At 40.3% G+C, this 12,314-nt stretch overlaps 1 protein-coding gene across 3 annotated transcripts in view; it reads right to left on the reverse strand.

Moving 5' to 3' along the window:
* The window catches only part of il16 (interleukin 16), a 52,704-nt gene that overhangs the window by 33,118 nt on the left and 7,272 nt on the right, over positions 1-12,314 (reverse strand). For all 3 annotated transcript variants that reach the window (XM_034867610.1, XM_034867600.1, XM_034867592.1), the window contains exons 3-10: positions 11,299-11,566; positions 9,561-9,700; positions 7,367-7,484; positions 5,860-6,003; positions 5,401-5,506; positions 3,212-3,360; positions 2,390-2,500; positions 251-365 (exon numbers count right to left, since the gene is read on the reverse strand). In XM_034867610.1, the coding sequence (XP_034723501.1) occupies positions 251-365; positions 2,390-2,500; positions 3,212-3,360; positions 5,401-5,506; positions 5,860-6,003; positions 7,367-7,484; positions 9,561-9,700; positions 11,299-11,566 (1,151 nt within the window). The remainder of the gene's footprint in view (positions 1-250; positions 366-2,389; positions 2,501-3,211; positions 3,361-5,400; positions 5,507-5,859; positions 6,004-7,366; positions 7,485-9,560; positions 9,701-11,298; positions 11,567-12,314) is intronic.

Consider the following 12,314-nt stretch of genomic DNA (forward strand, 5'->3'; position numbering starts at 1 on the left):
AATATTCATTGCAATTATATGGCCTCCCGGTAACATTAACTCAGATACATACAGTAGACAATAAAGCATCGTAAACAAAAGATCTATATGACAGCAGGTGTAGTAAAAACACTTTTGTCCAATTTACAATCAACGCTAACTGAAGGTTACATGTTAAGGTTACCACTTTATAGTGATCGGGACATCACTGACTCAAACGCTTGGCCTAAAGTGTGTGTGTGAACTTCATGTGCAATATCTTGTCCCTCACCCTCCTGCAGCCGTCCATCAGCAGCCGCTGCCCCTCCAGGGAAGATGGTCTTCACATAGATCCCCATTGGTCCATACATGCTGTCCCTCCCGCCCACTATGCTGAAGCCCAGACCCTGGGAACAGCAGCATAATTATTATTAATAGCATTATCACTGGTTAACATTGACAAAAATACAATCAAAATCATATTTTCTATTTTTGATTAACACTTTTTTTCTAACAACATAAAAAACATACAATTCGCAGCATGAGCACCCCCCACCCCCATTCGTCATCACCACCCAGACATAAATCAAGAGAGTGAGTCAAGATCAAGAGTGTGTCAAGCTCAATCTTCAAACTAGAATGTTATGCATTATGAGGCACGATTTACACCCCATGCATTAATATTGTAATATCAACAAAAGTGTATTGTTAGAGCCCACCAAATCTACAGTGATAGCTCAAAGAAGACCACCACTACTAATTGCACGCTGATTTTCAATGTCCTCCGCTACACAACCAGTCAGGCGATCCTACAAGCTGCGCGGAGATCTCCGCTTTTCAATGAGGGCCGGAAAATTCCCTTACAGCAACTTCAAGGTAAAAAGACGTCAGGCTTTTTATCAAGCCATGGAATCAGCATGAGTCAGGGGTGTGGATTTTTTCCTGCTTCATACGGAAACATTGAAGATCAGGGAAGGCACCCAGTACAGGGCACCCAGTTTTTTAACCCAGTACAGAGCATTCACCTCTCATTCATGTCCTCATCCTGCGGAGGGTGCTGTGGAGGAGGATCAGGACAGAAACAAGTGCCTGATAAACATGGTGGTTAAATCAGCTTGACTTGCCTCAGTTATCAGCTAACAGAGACAAATTAATTACTATAGAAGAACTAAGATCGCCAGTACAGAATATGTAAAAGGTAAAATCACCAGGCTTTGATGGGATCCCCCCTGAATTTTATGTGGCTTCTTGGGAACAACTGGGACCATTCCTTCTTGAAATGATTAACTTTTCTATTGAAAATATATAGAAGGAATTTTTGATTTAATTTAATTAAAGTTTTCGGCCCTGGAACGCGTTCCTATGTTCCAGTGTATTGTTTGTAACGGTTTGTAAATGTTTGTTTTAAAAAAAAAAAATAGTTTAAATGTGGACTGTTGTCAGGTGTCAGATCTGTGGGTGAGAGGATCACTGTGATTGGCCGTTTAGCTTAAGAAAATTAGTCATGGATGTATACCAGAGAGGCGAAGTCCCTTCCCTTCCGATGGACCGCCATTACATTCGGAAAAGAATGTGAATGGTGGTAAACAGGGATAGAAAAATTATTTGGATGGATTACACATATGATGCTCGTCAGTTTTTAAAGAAAATTTTGCGAGTCAAGAAGGTCTCGGTTCGTCATTGAAGTATAAGACTGTGAAAATATGTCATTAGAAAGACTACAGACTTCAAAGTTGCGTGGATGACATCCCACTGAAGCTGCGATGTCTGTGTGTATCGTACCGGGCTGTAACGTTACTCAAATCAGCTAACTAGTCGGCCAGCTGACCAGTAAATTAGTCAAATGTAACAAAATGTTTTTTTTTGCACACTCTTGTCACAAAGGAATGCACATTGCAATTGCTAGTTGAGTGACAACTTTGTTTGGCTCATTTTCTGTAACCATTGTAGCATGAAAGTACTTCTTAAAGAACTTGCCATGGCCCGCCATATTTTGCCTCTGATTGGCTCCCCCTGACCAAGCCCCACTCCTCATTCCTAAACCTGTCGGCTAATTCAGTGAAACACTGTCTTGTTGGATTGTATATCTGGTTTCCCTTTTCAGATTGACGAATACATTACATTACTTGTCGGTACGAAGAGTTATTTCCTCTAATAAAAGTGACAGAATGTGGTAGTTGGCCGTGGCTAGTTGAAGCGCAACTTTTTACCAAGACAGGCAACGTGAGGGGTGGCGGCACGGTCTGCCTTCGCTGCCACTAGTTCTTTACCCTCTGCCTAGTGTGTTAGCACCTTGAGCAGCTTGAAATAAAGATATGCTTGTTGAAGAGCAGCGGGGATAGAAGACCTGTTGTCACAGTTGCTCACAATATGATAACGGAGAAAATGTAAAAGAAAAGCAACAGTTGTGGTGGTGGTGTGTGGTTCCTACCTTTCCGTGGCCCTTCATCAGCACAACATTACAGATGATGAAGGCTTGCACGTTGTTGCAGGGGTGTAGCAGCTGGGCAGAGCTGAAGGAGCGGGAGGGACGGAAAACAGGCTGGAGAGGAGCAACATGTGACACATTCATTATTAGTCATACCATGATTGAATTACTACCAGTCAGTAATAACATTTTGACCTTTGTTTTACCTAAACTAACTATAAGAACCACAGATTTGCCTTAATGGTGCTGACTGTTCTGTAGTAGAATTCAAACTGACTCCTGTGAGTTTCCTGCTCCAATTACGGCTGGATTCATCTGCTGGGGGGCCCCAATGCAAAAAATAAGCTGATGGGCCCCTATCAAGCCCCTGAGGTCTGAGGGCATTTTTTTAAACCGATGCTTTTGGCTGCACTATTGGCAATTAGTGGGGCTTGATGTTGTAAATGTAAGCCGTATTTTCAAAGTATCATGCCTTTTTTGCATTCAGCAACACATCAGCTACAATAATATCTAAGTATGTATTTCATGATTGTACTTTTTTTGTTTTAATAATGGAGACTGTGGTTCAATGCCATGTTTGACGAGTTAACTACCCTCAGTCAGTAATTGGACCCAGATTGGCTGCGGTCATTTAATAAAATACAATTTTATTTACAAGCATTCAATAGTTAAGCAAAATAAAGCAGGGCCCACTTCAATGACCTGATTGTGTAATGATTGTTCTCTAGTGGTGGCACATTAAAACTGAGGCTTTTGGGTCCCTGGGGGTCAGTTGTGTGGCAGATCTTTAATGTATTGTTTGTAATATCAGAAAAAAACAATTACTTGTGTAGGGGTTTGAGAAAACTCCAGTTGCTGGGACAGAGACTTCCTGTTTCCATAGAAACCACCATTCCTTTGAGGATGACTGCTATACAGCTCCGGGGACTTCATGATGATGCTGTCTAGATCCCCAATCCAGTAAGGATGGACACCTGCTGATACACAATGTCATCACAATGAACCGTTCTATCATTACAAGGTAGACAACAGAGCCGGCATTCAGACCTTGAGGGGGAAGCAAAACCCATGAAATACAGTTTAATAACTTCTGATTCTATATTTGATCATGCACAGAGTGACCAGCAAAATAGAAACATGTTTTGTGTGTTGGCATACATGTTTGTATTTTCATACTCAAAGAAGTTTTCCTTTAGTTTGAAATATTATTATATTTAATTTCTGATAATAAAATGTGTCTGGTAGCTTGCATACTATAGGCTCCCCCATCAATTGGATCAATGGTCAGCAAATAAATGACCAAAAGATTATTTAAAGATAGAAATATTTTAGATCAAGGATCGGCAAACCTTAATATTAAATGCATTGTTGTTATTGTAATTAGTGTGCCATATCAGCATTAAGCCTGACATCATCTACCCATACTGCTCAGGCGTTGTTATTTTCCCTTCGGGCCGCATTTCTTCAGATAAGGCAAGGAGGGCTAGCCAATCAGAAGCAGTGTAGGGCGGGAAAAAGTCAGTCAAACTACCGTAAATTACTCCTGCTGTGCTCCTGCCAATGGCTGTGAATGAGATTATTTGGCATGCGGATGAGAGGACTCCTCAACATTTCCCCCAAAACTTTCTTGCACACTTATTGCTGTGTATCATTGGTTAGCTAACGCATACCAATGATGGCACACGTGCCTAAGGTTACTGACCCCTGATTTTTTAGAATGTCTGACCTATCCCACACGGCTCACTACCTGAATCACTGGAAGGCGCTGCAAGTCCTTATTCCCCAAAAAACCTGTTACACTAGTTTTTCCTGCTGCAATAGGGGTTCTGAAATCTACCTCTTACCTTTGTAATTTCTACATATTGCATTGTGATACGTGCAGCTTAATATTATTTATTGTTTTAATTTGTCACCACTGCCCATATGTTGTGTTGCTGACACAGAGCGCAACAGTGTGGTTTCCGGAAGATAAAATCCCATTCATTTTCTCCATAAGGATTCTGATAATTAGCCATGATTAATTAACCAATAATTAACCACTTATAACGTTTTTTTTTTAAAGAAAAACACATTTTATTTGTGATTTCATGAAGAAGTACTACACTTCCTACAGTATCTGTAAATGGTGGAGCTCGCTGTTCCCATGGAAATGTTCACTGTAGCCGCCAAAGATGAGTCTTCATCAAACATCAATGGAGTTCCTTATCTGTCCCAATTCAGGGGCTGCAGCCAGAAATTGAAAAGGGAAAATCACTTCCCAAACCAGAGCTGTTAAAATAGTAGGTGGCCACTAGGGTTGGGCATTGTTTCAATATAAACCATTCTGATTCCAATCCATCTTCCCATCTTTCTTTCAATTCCAAATTTAATCGATTCTCAATTCCAATTATTTTAGGGCTAAAGTTTAATGGGTCACATGCTCATTTTACAGATATGAGAAAAATATTGTAATTCACTCGTGATTTACCTCTTTTTTTTAAGTAAAATAAAACCGCACTTTAGAGCGCTGCTTTCTGTGCTCCATGGCTGCAACTCTAAGTGCCTGGAAGTACTTGGTACATAGTACCTTGGCTTGGATAACAATGTACAGGAGTAACTATTTTCCTGATCATTGTGAGTATCTATCTCAGTCAGGCTAGCTGCCATACTTTGCATCATTGTAAATATACACTACCATTGACAATCTGTTCAGTTCAATCTCCCACCATAAAAAGTGCCATGCTTCTCACAATTAGGACCTAATTCCCGCTGCTAAAAGGATATTATCCCCTGGCCTCACACCTCCCTGAAGACAATAAACATATTACTACCACTATTCTCAGGACTGAATCTCTCCTTCTATCATCCGTCTTTACTATATACACTCTAAAAGCTTTAACTGTCCTAGCCCGCTCCTGTCTTTGCAGCTTTCTACACACATCCGACCTACTGGTATGCAAAGTGAAAAGCAGCAGAGTCAATAGATGTAGATGATAGGTCATTTTACAATTGAGTGAAACCTGTATGATACACACTGGTTGAATTGGAGCGTGTTCTAGTGCTGTCCATCTGTCCTGCTGGGCTCTGCTCAATCTTCTCCGTGTCCCAGCAACTCTCCTCATTCACCTCTGGGATGGGTAACTGCACACACACACACACACACACACACACACACACACACACACACACACACACACACACACACACAGCGACACACACACACACACACACACTTGACTCAGGTCAAAGGGACACCGAAAGAATGAGATTGCATCTTTTTTTTTAACCATGACCATGGTTCTAGTGCTGCCTGAGCAATTTTTTTTCCATCTATGAAAATAGAATATTCTCAGTTTGCATAATCCCATTGAAATTCATATTTTTTTAAGAGCTTGAAGAGCCAATCATAACACAAGCACACGTCACCCCTGATGATGACATAATTTTAAATTGAATAGTGGATCAGAATCCACTTTGGTGAAAGATTAGTTTACCTTGAGGTGGTTGATGTTGGCTACAAGTTCTTCATCTGTGTATCCAGGCAGGGACAGAGGGTCAGCTGGGGAAGTGACGGCCGGGTGCTGTGGGTTTGTAGTCAGACTGTGTGAATGAAGAGTGTCTTCACATGTGGAAAGGTCCTAAAAAACAGTGAAGAGAAACATTTCAACTGTTGTAGCCAAAGTTCCCTTTAACCATTAATCAGTTCACATGGTCCTATGTGTACTACTTATGATGGTGAAGCTTGGCAAGGTATAACTAGTAGCTTACTGTACTGCAGCAAACTTTGTCCGTATGTTGCTTTAAGAACTGACAATTTTAAGTCAATTCTAATTCTCTAAGCCTCTGTAGAATTTTAAATTAGTCTTTGGAATCACGTGTCTAGGGGCGTTTTATTGCTGAAGGGAGCTGTTATGGGAGAAAAAAAATCAAACAGAGACAGTATTGAAAACAATCAGCTGAGCCCAGTCTTCACATATTAGACATTCTTTCCTCCTGCTCCTTTTCTCTATTTCTCCAATCTGCAGTTCAGATTTCCACAGCCTCTAAAAAGGGACTCAAATGGACTTAGCAGCCCGGCGTACCCAGCAGGAAAGCTCCCGCATCAACAAAAGTACTAAAATCTATAAAAAGTAAAACTTATACACTGCCTCTATGGCTGCAGAGAAGCATTGAAACACACCATGCTGGCTTCAGTTTTAACACTTCTGCTCCATGTTGACACATGAGTCTACACTGCTCATTGTTGTGTGTGTGTAATAAAGAGAAGTCTAAGTCTAAGTCTATGCAGATCCTTGTAACGACAATACACTCACTATATATAATTTAACTTATTACTTAACTAAATTTGGACAGAGGACTTGATTACAAATTCCATAACATTTCCCTGACTTTCTATGACTAGCTAGAGAGATTCCCAAACTGTGCTCTTCCTGCTTTGTCATGATGTCACAATGCATCAAATTCCTTGATTGTCTAGGCTCTGTGAATTCCAGAAATTCCACAATTACCGTGAAGCCTACAAATCATATAAATATTACTGAATTATCTTCTTCTCACGTTACTGTTTTTGTTGACCAAATTCTTAAAATTCCTTTGTCTGTGTTATTTCTGACTGAATGCTATAGAGCCTTGTGTCTGAGTGGGTGGGAAGATTGCAACATGGGAAACATGCCATGCCCAAACAGAAATAGTTGGTATTCAATCACTTTCAACCCATCCACAGGGCCAGGATGCTCTGCCTATCCATGTGAAGCACATATCGGATCATTTAGAGTTGCATTTTGATATTTAAATTCAATTTAAATATCAACATCCGGCAGAATTTCCGGGGATACACAAACAGTCCCGGAAGTAAAACGTCCTCAACATATACCAGAGTTACATATTACACTTCCTGAGTAACTTGTCAAACACTGGGTTAGGATAGGTTTTTCATAAAAGAATATTAAAAAATCAACACATGCCACACTAGAGTCAATTTATTGTGTCTGCAGCTCTTACCTCACTGTAGGCCTTAATGTGAATGTTCCTCATCCCCTCCCCTGCAATCCAAGTGCTGCCGTTTACAAACTGTCCGTTAAAGGGTGCCAGCTTGTCTGGGCTCGGTAAGCTGCAGCCTCTGAAGAGTAAATACACAGAGACAGCTGAAAATTAAGTCTTCAAGCACAAACCATAACATCATAATGTTAGACTGATATGGGATGTAGAAGTCCCTCTTCATGCCATAGCTAACTAAAGTCAAATATATTTTTATTTTACATTTAATGTTGGAGGAACACGAAAGGTCCTTTCACTGAGATATCAAATTCTAAGTTTTTCACCACTAGTGATGCTATGGAGCAATGCTTTTACAGGTGGGTGTGTTTACCAAACTCCTTGTTTTCCACCAATCAACAGTTGGTGGTGGTAATGTGCAAAGAAACACAGCAATGTGCTGCAAGAATGCAAGCTAGTAAAAATACATTAAACAATGCTCGAAATGAATTGATTTTTGTCATAGAGCATGGCCATGGCATGGCGGCCATTTTGTGCGTTTGGCCATCGAAACAGGAAGTGGCTATAACTTAATTGTACATTGTCCAATTTGCTCGGAACTTCTCTGGATTCATAAGAGACAAACCCTGTCAACATGTAAAGGCCGATATTGGCTCAAAGTCATAGCGCCACCTAATGGCAACAGGAAGTAGACCTAAAAGTCAAGGGGCTGTACTTTAACAAACTCCTCCTAGAGATCTCATCCGATGGATTTCAAATTCAGTCTGTACCATCTCAACACCTCAAAGATGAAGAGTTATTAAAAGAAAAACTTTTCGTCAAATAGTGTAGACATGGTGGCCATTTTGAGCATTTTTCAATGAATGAAGAAGTTGTTTTTTGTGTGTTAACTTAAGTGTACATTGTCCAATTTGGCCGAAATATCTCATGATTAACAAGGATCCAGGTCTGAGGACATTTATAGGCAAAAATGTACTCTTGGTCATAGCACCCCCAGCTGGCAACAGGGAATCAGCCTTTTATGACACAAGAAATCCAATCTGATTTACATGAATCTTATAACGTGTGGTCTGTATGAGCCGTCCCCTATAAGATAAGATAAGCCTTTTTTGTCTCTCATAGGAGAAATGTGTCTTGGGCATTTGAGAGAAACAATACACAACACACACACACACATACACACACAATAAGCACAATGCCCACTAAGTGTGTTACATTTAGCATACATTTAAACATATTATTTAAGCAGTTGCACAATTTAGTTTTTCCCATCCTGTACACCTTCAAATATTTGTTCTTTTAATTTATTCATATTATTATTTCATGTATATTGTATGTATGTATATTTTTCCAAGTATGTCATTTATACTTATATTCTGTGCTTTGTGACTGACTTTGCTGCTGTAACACTGGAATTTCCCATTTTTCTTGGGATCAATAAACATCTATCTATCTATCTATCTAACTCCGGCCACAACCCCTTTCATTACATTGGAACCGTTTGAGTGTCTTGTGTGTGGAGTTATTCAACTCAAGAGAGAGTTCGTTCTTCATTGCTGATGGTTTGACACACCCCTATGATTGAGCCACACCCACTTTCATGACATTTGAAAGTTTAGTTATTTCGTTTAAGGTAGAACCTTCTGTGAGGTATCATTGAACTCAGCAGAGAGTTCCTTCTTCATTGGTGATGGTTAGTTAGTTGATTGACAGACTGTTTTGATCAATTCCAGTCTCCTAAATGTTTTTACGATGTACATTTTTATCCCTCAAGGGAGCAGTGAGCAGCCATTTACAGCCCCCAACTCAAGATCTGAGCCAGTGCCTTGACTGGAGAACCCACATGTTTCTGATGGTGGGGGAAAAATTGAGCACCCGGAGGTAACCCACGCAAACATGGGGAGAACACACAAACTCCACTCCCGGGTCCCGGAACGACCTGGATTCCAACCCAGAACCTGCAACAATGCATTTTTAACTGCAATACCAGGTGAAAATTGGGTTAAAAATGTCAAACACCAGCATTTCTTCATCTATATAGTTTGAGTCAATGCCTTCTGTCTTAGTGATGCTTTTCTTCTGCTACCAAGCTTTCTCATATAGCCTGATTCTCTAATCTGATCTCATTCACCATTTTTTTCCCAGCACCTTCCTAAGAAATAAAACGCTTCGAGTTGTGAAGTTTGCTGTGTCTTCTTACCTATTTAGGTTCCCTCCATTCCTCCCAGGTTCCACATTAGTGCCTTTGTCCTCTGTCTGGACGCTGTTATCAGCCATTTGTGGTCCATACAGCTCCTCAGTGGGCCCTGTGGCTACACACATCCTCCAGATACTACTCTCCTACAGAGACACACACGCACACACACACAGTGAACAGGTATAAGGAAGCCCTTATACTGGGTGGTAGTAAGCAAACTTTATGAGCATACCAACCATGTGGCTGAGTGAGTGAGGTGTCAGTCAAACATTACTGCTGTGTTCTTTTTCTTTAATAGTGAATGAAATGGGCCGTAGTGTTTGGAGTTTCAGTTTAGACGGGAAGGCTAGGTATAAAGTAGTGTTAAGTGCTTTAACGTGAGTTAAAGTAGCAATATACGTACATACTGCTATATAAGAATTCTACATTTATGTGTGCCATGTAAAAATCACATCTTGAATATGGTCAAAAATCAGATAAGCCTCATAATTGCAATTTTCATGCTGTTTAGCAATATTAAGCGTCCAGCAACTTGTTTATCTACAGATTGAGTCAAGGGGAATGACACGTAGTAAAGGGCCACAGGTTGTAGTTGGAAATCCCATGTTTTTCTATTCAGGATCACCTGATCTATCTTACTTTTATGCCAGTATTTTAAGAGAACATTGGATTGGATCATTTTGATCCAAATATCAAATTTCAGGATTAACATATCCTGTTCACCAGAGCCTTAAATGGAACCAACAATGTAGCCCACTGGCTTGGCAAAGTAAAACAGGTAGGCAAAATACCAGGGGCCACAAATAACTATGGTTCTTTTTAATTTTAAGAAACAGAAACATTTTACATTCCTTATTTTGTTATAATGTTAACTAACAAAACAAAAACAATACTATCCAATAGTATTATATATATTAGATGTGACATGCTTCATCTATGCTTCAGATATATAGAAATGCATATCATCAGTAAACAAAAAACCTCTCTGATTTTATTTGGTTAGAAAAATCACGACTAAATCCACCCTTCTCATAGGATCAGGATAATCCTGTTTTATTTTTGGATCAAATAGATCCCAAACCGAGTTCCAAGTTTTAAAAAACCCAAAGGGCAGGTGAGATCCAGATCCAACGTAAAATCAGATTACATGGTCTGGTTTTAGTTTGGAATCCCTCTTTTGCTTTTGAAAAACCCATTTCTAATCTGTGATCCACAATCCCACTGGATTACTTCTGAAAAACTGGGCCCAGGGTTCTAAAGCAGCCTACATATTACAATGTCAGCTAATAGCTAGGTACAGAACAACAGGTAGAATAGGCAACATGGGGCCAACTTAAGTTTTTTCATTTTAATACACATAATCATGGCAAAATAATTTTTTCTATTTTTGTTTGATATTGACAACTGTTTTGGGGATTATTTTATGGGAACAAACTCATATTTATTTTCCTTTACAGATCTGAAAGGCTTTGTTTCTACTTTATCTACTACATCATTGTATCAAATCAGGTGCAAAATATCCTTCAACTGGGATCAGGATGATTCAGATTTCGGGGATCAAAGGTATCCCAATCCTACTGAAAAGTTTTGAACAATACATACAGTATTGACGGCTTGATCCAGATCAGGAACAAAATTAGATTACGTGATCTTATCCAATTTCACTTCAACTCTTTTGAAAGATTTGATCCAATCTGAAATCCAAGGGGTGCATCAACCTTTCCTGGCCCTGCAGGCGTACCTTGATGCTGAAGGACCTCCGTATGCTCCGTTTGTTCTCCCTGAGGGTGTTGGGATGATCCGCCTCAGCTCCTCCTTGTCTCTCCAAGGCTGAGTGCTGGCTTGTCCTCCAGTGTCCGTTGTCTGTATTTTTGTACCGGGTTTGATCCCCAGCAAGCCCTTCTGTCCTGCAGCCTGGGCCCCAGGTCCTGCACCCATCTGATACTTCGCCAGCATGCCTCGCTTCTGAACAGTCATCATTAGTCTTAGAGTGACACAGGATCAGGGACCTGGACAGTCAGGGAAGAAATCATTTTCAGACATTAAATGACATGAATAGCAAGACTGAAAAATTGGAGAATTGCAGCCATTAATTAAAGCAGGTACATTCGTTCTGATACCGATACCAGTATCGGAAAAGCCTCCAGTACCGCCTAGAATACTAGTATTGGTGAGTATGTGAGTCTATGCAATGATCCAATATCATATCATTTAGCTGTTTTGACTGACTTTCAAACTAGATAATGAGAGAACCTATATAACATTCATTCTCTGTATGTATTGTCTATGTTTCACAAAGGGTTTAGTTTTACTTTGCCAGACCTTCCTCCACAGCGCTGCGGGGGAGGGTCTCACTAGCCCACGCAGCATTCTAGGATGGGAGAAAAAGGTGCGCTGGTTTATCGGCATTTCTTGAAACCAATCACAATCGTCTTGGATGGCGCTAAGCACCGGACGGAGCCACGGTGCCTCTGCAAAATAGCCTTGGGAAGGAACTTGTTTTGATGGAACATGTGCATGTTGAAAGGTTGTTTTAGTCATGCAAGAGCAAACTCATATTGGACAGATAGTCTAGCTAGCTGTCTGGATTTTCATCTGAGGAACATTTAACCATAGTCCTCAGAAATCCACCAGAGTTTAGAACGCCAACACAAAGAAAGCGGTAGGTAATAAGAGCCAAAAAGAGCCTGTTGAATGTTGATATAGACTACAAAGGGTTTAATCTGAGCCATGCCATACAACAACTGGTTGGTGTAC

Source organism: Etheostoma cragini, chromosome 1, assembly GCF_013103735.1.
Source record: "Etheostoma cragini isolate CJK2018 chromosome 1, CSU_Ecrag_1.0, whole genome shotgun sequence".
Classification (NCBI taxonomy): domain Eukaryota; kingdom Metazoa; phylum Chordata; class Actinopteri; order Perciformes; family Percidae; genus Etheostoma; species Etheostoma cragini.